At 38.2% G+C, this 16,864-nt stretch overlaps 1 protein-coding gene across 16 annotated transcripts in view; it reads left to right on the forward strand.

Moving 5' to 3' along the window:
* The window catches only part of macrod2 (mono-ADP ribosylhydrolase 2), a 634,638-nt gene that overhangs the window by 606,744 nt on the left and 11,030 nt on the right, over positions 1-16,864 (forward strand). For all 16 annotated transcript variants that reach the window (XM_048205395.1, XM_048205400.1, XM_048205403.1 and 13 more), the window contains one exon: positions 9,651-9,719. In XM_048205395.1, the coding sequence (XP_048061352.1) occupies positions 9,651-9,719 (69 nt within the window). The remainder of the gene's footprint in view (positions 1-9,650; positions 9,720-16,864) is intronic.

Raw genomic sequence — 16,864 nt, forward strand, 5'->3', positions numbered from 1 at the left:
TGTTATGTACACAGATAATGGGTAACGATTCCCATTTAGACACAAGCGACAGACTAATACGCACACAAATGCGCGCACACTCACACAAACACGCCAGTACCAGATGTTAAACACGGAGAAGGTGAGATCGATACAACATATTTAAGAGGATAAAGCCAAGCTCGTCACCTCACCATACGGTGCTTTTAACAAACACGCGCTCACGTTCACACACAAACAGCCTTCCATAACACCTCAGCTGAGTGCATTCCTTTGGCACATGGTCATTAGAGCACTGCTGCCAATTTTAAGCAGGTGTGTCGGCTTGTGTAACTTATGAAGTCTAATGGTTGCATGTGTTAGTATGGGCATGGGTTCTGAATAAAAGCATCTACTAAATGACTGACTTACATTGAAACCAGTATCACAAATAAGGAGCCCTCTGCTCGAAAGACTTGTTTTGTTGTCTGTATCAATATTAAAAGCATAAAATTGTTTGCTCAGTAAAGTACCTAGTATCTGTACTTTTTGAAATTGTATTCAAAGTGAATCTCACGTCCAACTTGTTCGCACACCTTTCCCCTGAACAGGCCCTGTATGATTGATTTGATAACTTTGCGAAAGATTCATAAATTAAATAAAGTTCTCTTAGCCTGAAGGCACCTATGAATAAGTCTGGCTTTGCTAATGGAGGGCGTTTTTTCGGCCGTGGTGGATTGCGGCTCCTGCGGTGGGAGTCGATATCGCCTCTTTGCCTGCATGCAGGTGAGATTTACTGCTACGGCTGCTGAGCCTCAGTGGCTCTGAATCCAATCAGAGTTTGTCTCCTCATCTCTCACTGTCTGCCTGATGAAGGAGGGGGTTTTCACTCTGTAGCACCAACCGAGGTTTGGCCTGTTTCTGCATGTCATTTTTTGATTACATCTTGCAAATCGCAAGACTTATTTTGCCTGATTAAATATGATATTGCTGTGATAATGTGAATCAACCACATGTCGCATATGATGGTCGGAGAGCAGGTGGATCTTAGATCGGTGGAAGTCATCTTAAGAAGAATGTTGTTTTTGGAAAGCTTAAGAATCTCTTGTGCTGTGTCAGTTGCTTCTGTCTGTTTAGGACTGGTGGGAGAAAGGGAGTTTGTGTTTTGTGTGTAGGGCAAAGCTGTAAGCCACAAACAAGAGATGTGCTGGTGTATCGGTCGATAAAGAGGGTGGAAGTTGAAGCTGATTTGCAGCATGTTAAACAAAAATGGATTCAAATTGTGATATACAGTAATATTGGTTATAATCAATTATGCCTTATTTTGCCTAATATAATATAATATAATATATTATTATATATAATGCTCTTTCTGCATTTATATGTGTCCTTATTTAGTACATTGAGAAAACGGTAGTGCATCTTTGTGATGTTGCTCACTTAAAGTGTATATTTTATAGTTAATTATAGTTATAGTTTATAGTAATAGTACAAATTAATGAACCCAATTACAAACCATGCTTATCGCATTTGGTACTTAAGATTTTTTTTTTTTGTGTAAAATGATGATGCTTAAGCACCATAAACAAAATTGAAATATATTTAATTATACAACTAATGCTGTAATCAGCACTTCAAGGGCACTTTTTTTTATTTTACAGGCCTGGCATTTTGCTTCAGTTTTGTCTGTTTGTAAATGGAGATGTGTAGTTTTTCCTCCTTATTTGTGTCAGTCCATTGGTTGTTGGTTGTTATATTCTAGGGGTGTAACGATACCCTCGTGTCATGATTTGAAACATATCACAATACTAAACTCACAATATGATATTATTGCGATACCCCAAGACATATGGTAAAAGGTTAACAAAAAATGAAGTGTTGATTAAAATGCTAAATTTGGTATTACATTGGGAGTGGAAATGAATAGGCTTGGACTTGGTGCTAGTAACCCAATGCACTGGACAGTGGTGACACTGGAACAAAAATATTCATGATTCTGAAGCTGAAAATACAGAATTATTTTAGGCTAATATGCTTGCACTCTGTCACTGACTAGATATATTTAAAATAATGTAGGCCACTTTTTACTGGTAACATAAGACATTTGGCATTATCAGGACCCACAGATATTCCACCATTGCATTATTATACATTATATTCAATATTATATTTATACACCGACCAGGCATAACATTATGACCACGTTCCTAATATTGTGTTGGTCCCACTTTTGCTGCCAAAACAGCCCTGACCCGTCGAGGCATGGACTTTACTAGATCCCTGAAAGTGTGCTGTGGTATCTGGCACCAAGATGTTAGCAGCAGATCCAAAAGTCCTATAAGTTGTGAGGTGGGGCCTCCATGGATCGGACTTGTTTGTTCAGCACGTCCCACAGATGCTCGATTGGATTGAGATCGATTGGATTGGGGAATTTGGAGGCCAAGTCAACACCTCAAACTCATTGTTGTGTTCCTCAAACCATTCCTGGACCATTTTTTGCTTTGTAGCAGGGCGCATTATCCTGCTGAAAGAGGCCACAGCCACCAGGGAATACCGTTTCCATGAAAGGGTGTACATGGTCTGAAACAATGCTTAGGTAGGTGGTATGTGCCAAAGTAACAGGTTTCCAAGCAGAACATTGCCCAAAGCATCACACTGCCTCCGCCAGCTTGCTTTCTTCCCATAGTGCATCCTGGTGCCATGTGTTCCCCAGGTAAGCGATGCACACGCACCCGGCCATCCACGTGATGTAAAAGAAAACATGATTCATCAGACCAGGCCACCTTCTTCCATTGCTCCGTGGTCCAGTTCTGATGCTCACGTGCCCACTGTTGACACTTTCGGCGGTGGACAGGGGTCAGCATGGGCACCCTGACTGGTCTGCGGCTATGCAGCCCCATACACAACAAACTGCGATGCATTGTGTATTCTGACACCTTTCTATCAGAACAAGCATTAACTTCTTGAGCAATTTGAGCTACAGTAGCTCGTCTGTTGGATGACCCTACCCATGACCCTGTCACCGGTTTACCACTGTTCCTTTCTTGGAGCACTTTTGATGGATACTGACCACTGCAGACCAGGAACAGCCCAAAAGAGCTGCAGTTTTGGAGATGCTCTGACCCAGTCATCTTGCCATCACAATTTGGCCCTTGTCAAACTCGATCAAATCCTTACGCTTGCCCATTTTTCCTGCTTCTAACACATCAACTTTGAGGACAAAATGTTCACTAACAGGTGCCGCGATGAAGAGATTATCAGTGTTATTCACTTCATCCATATATAGTAGTTTAATGTAGTACTGACACTAAAACTCTGTAAACTTTTGAATTTTTTCTTACACAGTAATTTTCATTTTGGGTGAACTATACACAATACGTATTGTTGCATTTTTGTATTGCGATATATTGTGACACGATAAATTGTTACACCCCTGTTATGTAATAATAATTTTTCATATGTATTTAATATTGATAAAGTGTCACATTAAGCCAAAATTTGTACTGAGACATTCCTATCACAAACGTGAATGCAAATACTTGGCAAACACATTACTGTGTATATACTTGTCAGAGTGACCTTCATATATCTGTTCCATTGAACTGGAAGTGTTATTATTTATAGAGCTCATTATAAAGAGTTGCTTTATTGCTGCTATATTGTTCTGGAGTCACATCACTTGTGTAGCTAAGTTAGTTTGTGTAGTAGTTGTTTCAGATCTGTTTTGAGATCATTGAAGCCAATGTTGTGTGAGGGGGAAAAAACTGAGAGAAGACAAAATGGAAAGAGAGGCAGAACATGCTTTCACTCCCGTTGTCTCTCGTTCTCGAGCACAGTGGGCAATCAGTGTTTCTCAGCGAGAGGAAGACAGTTCAGATTTGTTTCATTTTGGACACTTTTTTTTTTTTTACTTGTTCTTTTACTCTCTTCAACCCTTTGTTTTCTGTCGGATGTCATGGTGAGGCTAAAATGGAGTAGTTTGCCAGCTTAACTCTTGGATATCAGTCAATATTCATCATTTCCTGTCTCACATCGTTCATAGTGAGATCACACGGCACCCATTCTCGTACCCATTCTTCTGCCTCTCCAAAAAGAATTTCTATTTATTCAGGAAATCATCAAAAGAAAGCATTGTTTATTTAAGTGCTATGCTCACTTATTTATTTGTTTACTTCTTCAAGCTACACCCGTAGGAATCTCCATGTAACGTTGCCCGGGTTTGGATCTGCTGGGTTTTTGTTCCTTGTGTATTAACTATTGATTGCAGCCATGTTTTCGAGACTGTGATTGTGATGCCATCCTAGTCCTGGTGAATGTGGCTCTGAGGCAGAAACCCCAACAGTATCCTCTATGACCATCTGTTGCTTGTGTTGAAGCCCTGCACATTTCTAGCTTCTCGGTTCAGTAAAGCCCACCGAACAACAAAGGCAGCCACTTTTGCCAACTGCTAATATTTAGTCATCGTCAGACAACTTTTTACATTTTTTTATTTTTATTTGGTGACCTATTCTCATTTTCCCCCAGTCTTGTCCCCTGCAGCTATATTTATTTTTTAGCAGTGTGACAAAGCAAAGTGTAGCTTTTCCAGTCATGACCTGCCTTTTCCACTGAGTGGCAGTGTCATGAGACAAAGCACTGCAGGATTTGTTACATTCTTTTGCAAGTCAGATTCATTCTGTTGAATCAGTCTGTTCAGACAGTTCATGTAAATGAACTGATTATTAATAAAAAAAAAAGTCTTCTTTTTATTTACCTTATGTTGCAACATGAAAGTAAGCTTCTTTTTTTTCTGTGAATGTGTGAATCACTGTAAAAATAACAAAATGCAGTAAATGGTAAAATAATTTGTGATACTAACCATTGTTTTTATGATTACAATAATAAATCAAAATAATATGATAACAAAAAACAGAATGAGGTGAATTGATAGTTAGATTATACTGTTTTTGTCTTTATATTTTAGTTTTTCTTTTATTCTGTATAGCTTGAACTTGCCTGCTCACGTTTAATGCTGTCGCACTAATTTAGATCATTCATTCATTAAAAAAAAAATAAATAAATAAAAAAAATCACTGTTTTTGTGCCAGAATGTGAAAACATTAGGGGTGTAACTACATAAACATGATGGTTCGGTATGTACCTCGGTTTTGAAGTCACGGTTCGCTACGGGTTCGGTACAGCGGGGGGAGAAAACTAAACATAAAATTGCTTTCTTATTATTAAACTATTTTTTTGTTTGTTTGTTTTTACAAATGTGTCTCTGTGTTTAAATAAATTCAATTATAATTAAAAATTTCTTAAAGATAGAAAAAAAAGCTAATGCTGTAAACTATATAGAGAGGCCTTACTTACATTACTATAATATTAAAGGTGCCCTAGAACTTTTTTTTAAAAGATGTAATATAAGTCGAAGGTGTCCCCTGAATGTGTCTGCGAAGTTTCAGCTCAAAATACCCCATAGATTTTTTTAATTCATTTTTTTAACTGCCTATTTTGGGGCATCATTATAAATGAGCCGATTCAGGGTGTGTGGCCCTTTAAATCTTGTGCTCCACGCCCCAAGAGCTCGCGCTTGCCTTAAACAACATAAAAAAAGTTCAAACAGCTAATATAACCCTCAAAATGGATCTTTACAAAGTGTTCGTCATGCAGCATGTCTAATCGCGTAAGTACAGTGTTTATTTTGATGTTTACATTGATTCTGAATGAGTTTGAGGCTGTGCTCCGTGGCTAACGGCTAATGCTACACTGTTGGAGAGATTTATAAAGAATGAAGTTGTGTTTATGAATTATACAGACTGCAAGTGTTTAAAAATGAAAATAGCGATGGCTCTTGTCTCTGTGAATACAGTAAGAAACAATGGTAACTTTAACCACATTTAACAGTACATTAGCAACATGCTAACGAAACATTTAGAAAGACAATTTACAAATATCAGTAAAAATATCATGCTATCATGGATCATGTCAGTTATTATTGCTCCATCTGCCATTTTTCGCTGTTGTCCTTGCTTGCTTACCTAGTCTGATGATTCAGCTGTGCACATCCAGACGTTCTGCCCTTGTCTAATGCCTTTCATAATGTTGGAAACGTGGGCTGGCATATGCAAATATCGGGGGCGTACACCCCGACTGTTACGTAACAGTTGGTGTTATGTTGAGATTCACCTGTTCTTCGGAGGTCTTTTAAACAAATGAGATTTATATAAGAAGGAGGAAACAATGGAGTTTGAGACTCACTGTACTGTATGTCATTTCCATGTACTGAACTCTTGTTATTTAACTATGCCGAGGTAAATTCAATTTTTGAATCTAGGGCACCTTTAAAGGTTAGAATTAACAACAGAGCCCAAATTATTAAATTCAGTTGCTATTTATTTTTAGATATAATAATCAACACACACACAAACATGTAAATTGCACATAAGGCAGGTTTTGCATTAACTTCTAAATCTAATTATAAATGTAATTTTCTACTCCAATTCATTTTTGAAATATAATTATTTACACAGTGGCTGACATAACTTGTTTTCATGACAAATTTGTTTAAACACATTAAATAATCAAGACATTGCCAACAGGTCAAGTAAATATAATGAATAGGCTAATATAGTGCATATATCCGAAATGCTCCTCTCTAAAGTTTATTTCTCTAGTGAACTAACATGCTGTGTTGACACTAAATGCCTGAGGTAAATATAATTCTATGTGAGATATGATAATCAAGCTGTTCTATTGATATCTTTCCGCAAATGAAACACTGGTTGAGAGATTACATGTAAACATATCATTCATATTTTCTTCTTCTTCTCCTGCGCTTTTTACTGGTAGCAAACAGCGTTGCATTACCATGCACGCCCCCTTCTGGATTGAAGTGCAGGCTCGCCTGTGACTGACTGTATTCGTCATGAATATAAGACTGTATAAACCGAACCGTGACGTCCGACCCATACAGGATGAATACATGTACTGTTACACCCCCAGAATATATGTAAAAGTTTGTACCCTAATGCATTTAGCAGTTTATGCAGTTTATCATAAAAGTCAACAATATTTGCAGTTCACAATGCCAGGTTTCAAATTATAGTGTGCAAATTATAAGTAGTTTCAAAGTCCCAACACTACTCTCCTAATTGTGATCTTCCTGTTGTGTGAAGTAGGAGATGTTGACCACTCAAGTAATCTGTTTCTAGTAGAATCATTTGAGCGAGGTCGTACTTCCTCTCTACATTGTGACTTTCCTTTCGATGCACCCCTGTTGGGTTGCTCCTCTGATCCGCCATCCATAGAGACTTCATATGGTGGAGAGACACGTGGAGGCAACTGCCTTTTTAATTGGATGTTTAAATGTGACTTCCCTTGTTCTGTTTGTGTGCTGGGGAGATTGTGGAGGTGAAAGCAAAGCTCAGAGAGCTTCTGTCAGCCTGTGGCTAGGGCTTATTACAGCACAATTAGCTATTGCCCTGGGCTCATATATCGCAGCAGTCCTTGAAAGAGCCTGGTATTAGCCAAATTTTCTGCATAAATGCAAATATTCTTGCACTGTGTCTTCATACTGCCCCAAAACTGTCCTCGCACTTTGCTTTGGAGCAGGGCAGATTAAATAACACAAAGACAAGAACAACATGCACTTTAGCGGCCATAGTTTGTGCAATTGTAGCCTCCCCGGAGCTGTAGCTATAGTGGCATGTTGTGCTGCTCATTTAAAAGAAGCAGTTTCAGCCCCTCAAATAATCTTACTAAGCTCCACAGTTCATTCAGTTCAGTTTTTGTTTTAGTCAACATAGTGTGTTATTTGATAAAATAAATGAAATTAAGTCAGTATTTTATCATCATATTCACTAATTTTAGTCAGTTTTACTGTGAAGAATAATTTATTGTTATCATTATTATTGTTGTTGTTACAGTTGGTAATAATAACAAAAAATTGCATTATTATTATTATTATTATTGGCAATAATGATAATAATAATATTACCTCTCATTTAAGTTTATGAAAATATGACACACAAATATGAAAATGAAGCCAGATATTCAAACATTAAAGTCCCCCTGTGGTGAAAGTCAAGTTTTTAATGTTGTTTATATGTCTGTGTGGAGTTTTTAATATGCTTTAAGACAAACCATGTGCAAATTAATAAGTCAACACCATTGCTGAGTATTTTCTCCTTAAAACTGCAGTGATCTAAAGACAGTTTCAAAAACACGGTTTGAAAGCACTGGTGTTTGTGATGTCACAAACTACCTTGTAACCAATCACGTCAATGTGCTGGTGGGCTTTAGCATATCATTAACTATGACTGCTCTGAAGCAGGAGAGTCTCAAGAAGCCAGGTTATCCCGGTATATATATTTTTTTGTTGATATAAATAAAAAATCGGGTAGATTTAGCAATATAGTGGGTGTATGATGTATATATTACAATGATATGATAAATTATATACCTTTCAAAGCGTTTCTAAGGATAATGATTTTCAGAAGGCAGCTGTCTGACTCGTGAACGGGATTAACATTAATTAGCAACACATTATTAACAGCTGTTTGATAATGTAGTCAAGCAAAAGGCTAATCATATTAATTCACCGTCATGTGTCCGACGTTGTAAAAAGCGATACCATTGTGTTGCGTTTACCTCAGTAAGTTGACCGAGTGGATCTCTGAGCTTGTGTGCGAGTGAGTGGAGGTGGGGCTAATTAGCATATTCATAGATCCACATATAAAAAATGAAGGAAGGATGTAAAGTTACATTCGAGTTATTTTAAGGCATGAAGATTTTTTTTTTTCACAGGAAAAAATGTTTAAATGTGTAATTTTGTCAAGGGATACAATTATTGACTACAGGGGGACTTTAACATATAATTTCAAAAGGTATAATATTAATAATTATATGTGTACATTATGTGTTAGAGGACAGGCTTGATGAAAACCGAGCCACATAAACAGCTTTCGGGCTGAGGCGTCATTGTTGTATGAATTCACACACATATATGACCATCATGAACTCTCTTCAGCCAACACAACCATCTGCTGATGGACCCTGGACTTCAAACACACCTGATCTGACTGTCATTTGTGCCCCAGTAGAGCACCCAGAATGCATTGTGTGTGCTCTCCATTATGTAGTCACCTATGGCCCACAACCCTGTTAGCATCAAAGCAGTGGGAATGCAGGAGAAGAGGAGTCCTGCTCAAATAAGCTGGAAGGAGCATGGCTCTCACACTGTGGCTTTGAAGATCTTCTTTTGATCAGTGAGCTCGTCCCTCCCACAGTCCTCCAGACGGAGTGTGTGAAGAATATGGAGGCAGGATAAATCTCGGCGAAAGTGAAGAGTTGCCGAGGCACAGGGTGCAGAGCTTAAATTTGATAATGGCAGTTTTGTTTTGCTCATGCCTATTCATTTTGTCCCTCTCACACATCTCTTTCCCTCTCAGACCGTGCAAAGGTGTACAAAATCCATTAAAAAGTCACATAGAATTTAAAAGCTTTAATGCATATTAAACAAAAAAAAATAGTGAGAGATATAAAGCCACTGACAGTTTTGGCAGGAACAGAAAACTATGTGACACAGTCACTTTGAAAACTGGTGCTGCTGATAGTATTGCTTCTTTGGAACCTGTTTTAACCTCTTTTTTTTATGTTTTAATGGCCGTCGTGTTCAGAATATTCTCTGTTTCTGTTCTTTGTGTCAATAGACTCAACAAAGAGTGCAGACATCGGGGCGGACACCAGTCCAGAGCCTGCGGTTCCCATGGAGGTTCAGGGTATGGTTTTCTCAAGCTTTTTTTTGTGTTGTATACCTCTAAGTACCTTAAATGTGTTCTTTTTAATTCATTTAAGTAAAAACCCATAATTTTTACATGTTAATGAGAAGAACATTGAATGCAAGCAGCAAAAACACAAATTTTACATATGTAAGATTAAGTAGACAATATTTTTGGAAATCAATACTTTTATTCAGCAAGGATGCATTCAATTGATTGAAAAGTGACAGTAGAGACTGTTCTGTTCTGGTTTTAATAAATGAACGTTCTATTCATCAAAGAATCCTGGACAAATGTATCACAGTTTCAACATAAAGATAAAAAATAAAAGCAGCAAAATTAACAATATTTCACAATATTACAGTTTTTCAAGAAAATGCAGTCTTTGTGAGCATAAAAACACTTTCTTTCAAAAACATAAAAAATTCGTACTAACCTGAAACTTCTGAACAGTAGTGTATGTGGTAAATATGGATCAGTATTTGTGACCATAAGAAGCTGTTTGAGAGATTGAATATTTCTGTATATCGTTGTGTTTGAATGTGAAGACCTTTGCTTTCTATATTCTCACATCTTTTCCCAGCAAGGTCTAAAGGTGCTCATGCATCCTATTTGCTGAATATAATCTCATGCCGAGGAACTCGCGGTGGGTCAGGTTCAAAAGCAGACCACACATTATGCTAAGTCACTCGTTAAGTTTTAGCAGCAAGCCCTGCTACCTTTGACAGCTGTGTTTTGCGGCTCTTGAGGTCATGGCAAAGGGGACGCCCTTTTTTTTCTTATTTCCTACACATTTATTGTTTTGTTTTTTGTGGTTTTGAATCATAGTTTTTGGACTTGTAGTCATTCCCATATCATTTGAAGCAGAGAAGAGTAAAACAAAGAGAAAGTTATACTTGCACTCTAACTTCTTAAACTCTTTATTTAAACAGATATTTCACCCATGACGATACATCTTGTAAAGATCCATTTGAGGGTTATATTAGCTGTGTGAACTTTGTAAATACACTGTATTATAGTCGAGAGCTCGGAGGGCAGGGAGCGCGTGATTTAAAGGGGCCGCAGCCTGAATCGGTGCATAGTTAATGATGCCCCAAAATAGGCAGTTAAAAAAGTTAATTTAAAACAAAATCTATGGGGTATTTTGAGCTGAAACTTCACAGACACATTCAAGGGACACCTTAGACTTATATTACATCTTGTAAAAACTGGTTCTAGGGCACCTTTAAGTGAGAGTAGACGCCTCTCGTGGTTATATAGGGCTGGGCAACAAACTCAAACTCCTCCGACATTTCTCTTTAAAAATTCTCATTTAAGACTTCTAATTCGTGACCGTGTTTTGTTTTGCTCTAACCTCTGTGCTCAGTATTCGTCAATATGTCATGCGTCAGGTCAAAGTTCACTTTTCCGCCAGAATCAACTCACATGGGGAAGCCAGTGATTCTGGTTTATAAAGTTATAAATATGGATTTTTTTATATATATATATAAAAATGCATCACTTCACTTCAGAAGGCCTTTATTAACCCCCTGGAGCCGGATGGATTACGTTTAGGATGGATGGATGGATGTGCTTTTTTGGCCTTCAAAATATCTGATATTATTCAGTCCCATTATAAAGCTTGGAAGAGCCAGAATATTTTTTTTATATATCTCCAATTGTGTTATGGGATAATTTTCATTTTTGGGTGAACTAACCCTTTAAGTCAGTTTATGAGATGATGAAGTTTTGAGAATAACTCTCTTTTTTTCCTTTGTTTTTTTGTTTTTTTTTTTTTTGTTTTTTGAGTCTGAATGATTCATCTGACTAATCTGATTCTCAGCTACAGCAAACATATAGCTTATTGGTGTGGGAAGATTATCAGTGAATAACAATTTAACAAAACTATTATATACCTTCAGACGACTGGGAAAATAGCGTAAAAGTTGTATATACAAACTTTTCACAACCTTTTTGAAGCTTGATAGCCCTAGTCCCCATTTATTTGCATGGAAAATAGCAACCAGTGCATTATACAACATTTCCATTGATGAAAGAATTCATGCCGGTTTAGAACAACTTGAGGGGGAGTAAATGATTAAAGAATTTGAATATTCGGGAGAACTATTGCTTTCAGCTCTGAAAACACACTTTAGACTCATGTTACATGATGAGTTTATCATATGATTTCTACTTCGACAAGTGATGCATTAAAAAAGGCTGCTGTTCCCCTCCCTTCACTGCTTAATGTGCTTTACTGATCTGCCACAAACCTCCCTGCTCAGTTCTCCTCAGCGCTTTCAATGTGACCCTTAATCTAAGCGACCCCATGTTCTCTTTTCACATCTTTAAAAAAGTTTTTTTTGTTTTGTTTTTCCAAGCATGGCCTTCTTGGCCCGAGAGAACTGGAAGCCTTTCAGACCTAGAGAGGACCTCTTCTTTGTACAATGGCAGCTCGTCAAAGCACATCTTGTAACTTTAGGCAAATGCGGCCGGCAATACAATGCTACTTGGCTCTGTAGAAACCCTTCCTCGTATTTCTCATTCTTTTCTTTGAGAGGGCGGAATACAGATGAGAGGAACCACTTAGCTTTTCACAGAGGAGCATGCATGAGAAAGATCTGTGGTATTTACACTGAAGCCCTCCCCACCGGGTTTGTTTCGACTCAATACCTTTTAATTGCCTCTAATTGTTTGAAGCTTCACCATCACACAGCGACGCAACAGAGAAAAAAGCCCCACACATAATCAAGTGCCTCCCAGAATGCTTTCTCTTTCTCTTCCTCTCCTCAATGTTGTTCCAGAGAAAATATGCCTGCCCTCGCCCCGCAACCTTTGAATATTTACATATGAAAATGAAGTTTGCTCTCCACATTTAGCACTTCATTAGCTCCCATGGTCTGGCTCTTTGAAAAGGTTGCCCGCCGTTGTTGCTCATGAATAGGCCTGGAATTACATTGATGTATGTTTAAACGATGAGCTGAACTCTACCGTTACCTCGCACAAAACATTACAAAAGCCGTACTTTGGTCTAAAATGTGGCTATTCACTCGCAGAATACAGTATTTTACATGTTAGGTGATGAATGCACAGCTTGAAGGCCACCCTGAGCTTCTTCACCTAAAGTGAGATATCAGGTACTTCTTATGCTGCTCATCTTTTTCAGAGGAGAAGAGCTCGATAAATTATATCATATCCGTTAACCAAACATACCCCTCCAAGTGAAGGACAGATAGATAATGCCTTCGACTTCAGAGATATCGAGTGGTTTTACTCAACAAACCTCGTGTGAATGCACGGACAGCTGTAAGCTTGTTCTCTTGATCTCCTTTCAGTTGAGTTCTTTTCCATTAACCTCCTGAGTGACATGTGAAAACTGTCTGGCGAGGTGCTTTTGTGAGTCACTGGTTCGATTACATTGGTCCCGTGCCCCAGTTAGGCCAGGTTTATTGGTTTGGTTGTTTGTGGTCAGCTTTGAGCTGTTGTGAGAGTCAAACGGCCTTGAGAACCTAAACCATCCAGGCATTCAATAGCATGGTAAACATTGCAGGTTTCTTGACTGTGAAAAAGATTCTCTCAAACTCTGTTGAAGCATCTCAAATGATGCATTTGACAGAATTTCACTAGACATTCTTGCATGTATGTCTTCGGACATAAGAGCAAAGGTGCGATAAAAGAGCAAAGGTGCGATAAAACTGTGGTGCATTTCATCTACAGCTGATCTTCTCATTTCTACAGATCACTGTGAGGTAAAAATGTTAAAGTTTTTTATGTTTTATTTGTTTTGTGTGTACTGATGTTGTTTGAGTAGAAGAAAATCCTTGCACCCAGTTTGCAGTTTTATAATTTTACATCGGTTGTGCCAACTTTGGTTTCAGAGACTATTTTATGGTTCTTTCATTATGTACATGTCTGTTGACGTATGCAAATACAACTTCCATGGTATTTTTAGAGATATATACAGTGTCATTAAAAAGTTTGGAATTAATTTATTCCTGTGATGGCAAAGCTGGATTTTCAACAGCATTACTCCAGTCTTCAGTTCTTCAGAAATAATTCAAATATGCTGATTTGGTGCTTAAGAAACATGTATTATTAATATCAGTGTTGAAAACAGTTGTGCTGCTTAATGTTATTCTATAGATATATAGATAGATAGATCTGTATCCTGTTTGCCACCTCAAATCCAAAATAAGTCCAGGAATTGAAAAGGCACTCAATTCAGTTCTAAATATCGCACAACTCTGACTGAAATTATTCCGGTCATTTTTGTGAAGGCGTTGGTCAACAACTGCATAAGCAGACATATATCCTGAGGATTACTTCACGATTACTTCACTCCTGCTTTGGCCTTTGTCTGTAACGTCATTGTTGGAGGTTTGGAGGGGACGAGGAAAGTGTTGATGCTAGCCTGACACCGCTGGTCATTATTTGTGTGGCGCAGTCGATTTATGCTGCCTAACAATAGACCCACAAGCCCCTCACGATCTCTAGAGCGAATGGTTGGTGGAGGATCTAATTTTCTGCTTGTCTGAATATGAATATGACTTACATCTGCCCCCAACCCCCCAACACACTTCCCTCCCTTTCTCTATCTCCCTCGCTCACTTGTTTCGTCTTCCTTGCTTTGTGAGTGGCCCAGCACTGACTGTAAAGATACCACCCACACAAAGACACCATCAAACTTTCATTACGCCTAAGTGCAGTTAATTTCAAGGGAAGCATATGAAGCAAAGAAAATACGACAATCTATTGAAGCTAGAGCACTCAAACGGCAGACTATCTTGAGCTCGCTCAGCCGTTGTGCAGAAGAGAATTACCGGAGTCTCCAATGGACTCCTGTCAGGATAAATAAATACATAAATAAACTATGATAAATAACCAAAACACGTCATTTCAGGCCACTGGTATAGACTTAGTCTGATGTTTAACAACAAATATATCGTTTTTTTTGTGACTTGTGAGGATTTTAAACCATAATGGCATGATACTGTGAGTTCAAAAACCTGAAATCAATCTATAGGCTGCTGGGTATGGAAATGAAATTCAGTTGTTTTCTCTCACATTTCTGGAGAAACAGACTCAAGTGCCTGGCTACCCTCCATGTCACATTTCGTACACTTTTTCCTACTTGACAGCCTCTGGCTACTTTATTTGTTTCACAGCACGTCAGACTGTCTTCCCGAAAGACCGAACTCATACTGTTGTCGGCTGTAAAGCTAAATTAGAGAGCTGGCAAATTTCTGCAGCATCTCCTGGAGTACATGGCAGCAGTTGGAAGCAAGCACGGGCATTGATTGAAATTCCAGCATCTCATTTTTTCAAAGGCTGGTTTGTTGTGTTTTGATCAGCGCTGCTTATTAGGAGCCCAAAGTGGCAGGGCTCCCTCTCAGCCCTGACATTATTACATAGAAAGAGAGACAGACGGAGCATCAGGAGGAAGCCAAGTCTCAATTGAGTATGCAGGTTCACTCAAACGACAGCCTTAACTTTCTCATTTTGGTGCCTGTCCAGTGGCGTAGCGTCTGGGTATGCAAGCGCATATGGGCCCAGGGCTGACTTGCTATGCCACTGTGCCTGTCCATCAGGATTGTTAGGTTTTCACAACAAAACCCGCCCAATTGCTACTCAAAACTAGCCCAATCACGTTTCGGGATGATTGGGCTAGTTATTTGGGGTCGCTTCAGCCCGTGGACATGAAAACAACCCGCGGCAACAGTGTAAAAGTAGGTGGGTAGTAACGAAGTACATTTACTTTGTTACATTTACTTGAGTAGTTTTTTTGGAAAAATGTTACTTTTTAGAGTAGATTTAAATGTGGGTACTTTTACTTTAACTTGAGTACATTTGTAATGAAAAATCTGTACTTTTACTTCGCTATGTTGGGCGACGTTCCTCTCGTTACTTTATTTTAATGCAAAACTGTACATGTTAAGAAACGCGTAGTTTATTCTAAGCACGCTGTCTCTTTTTTCATGAACGATGCCCCATTCATAAATGAATCACTCTTTTGAGTTGATTCTGTTCATAGACTTGATCAAACAAGTTGACAAAACTGTCTAAATTGGTTCGCGAATCAAAGATTTGTTCAGTTCCTGCACGCACTGAATCGTCTGAAGCGGTTTCTCACTCGTTGTGTTGGATGAAGTGGCAGTGGACCTACAGTCAATTAAAAGCAAATCTGCAAATGGGTACAACTGTTTGCCAGCGATGAAGATCTTTATTAGTTGAGCTGCGTATGCTGTCTGTGAACAACTCCACAGGTATCAATTTCATTCGATTTCAATTCATACAGCCAATAGCCGACATTTTACAACCAACAAAGTATGTAGCATTTCTTTACCGTTTTTATGGACATATATATAATTTTTTTAATACATTAAATAAGCTACCATTGTTCAGAGAGTATGAAATGGTAATTTGTGGGTAGCCTATTGTGCAATTGCGGCGCCGGCGACCTGTTCGTCTTGAAAATGAACGCCTTTGCGATGTTCAGAGGTTATGAGCGCGAGCACACGTAAAGAGTTTTCTCTCTTCCTTCAAATGTAGCTGTATAGGTTATTATTATACAAAGTAAAGGACATGCTATGATATTCGGGTTACAGATGCCAGAAATAATGTTAGCCTCTTCTGTGTTTGTTGCAAAGATATCTAATTATGATAATAATTTAAAAATAATAACATGCTATTGTATTGTTGTGTGTGTGTGTGTGTGTGTGTGTGTATATATATATATATATATATATATATATATATATATATTAGGGGTGTGACGAGACAGGTATCTCACGAGACGAGACGAGACTCGAGATTGAGTTCACGAGACGAGACGAGACAAGATTTTTACACACTATTTTTAAGAAATCCTCAATGGCGAAATACATTACTAGAAACAATATTCTGCAGGTGTCTTTAAAATGTTTTAACTAATCATCTCGTAATGAATGTCATTTCAGTTCTACTTTCTGAGTATGAATTATCATATGAAGTAAAAGACAACAATACTCAAGTACTGTAAAAGTTTTTGCCACTAACTCAACTGACTGACTTCTCTTCTGTATGATTTCAGTCTCTTCAGACCTTAGGCTACTGTACATGATTTATGAGCTTCTACAACTTTTGACCTCCTAACTGAACTCCTTTCCCCAAACTGATCATAAAAACAG

This window comes from Megalobrama amblycephala, linkage group LG10, assembly GCF_018812025.1.
Source record: "Megalobrama amblycephala isolate DHTTF-2021 linkage group LG10, ASM1881202v1, whole genome shotgun sequence".
Classification (NCBI taxonomy): Eukaryota; Metazoa; Chordata; class Actinopteri; order Cypriniformes; family Xenocyprididae; genus Megalobrama; species Megalobrama amblycephala.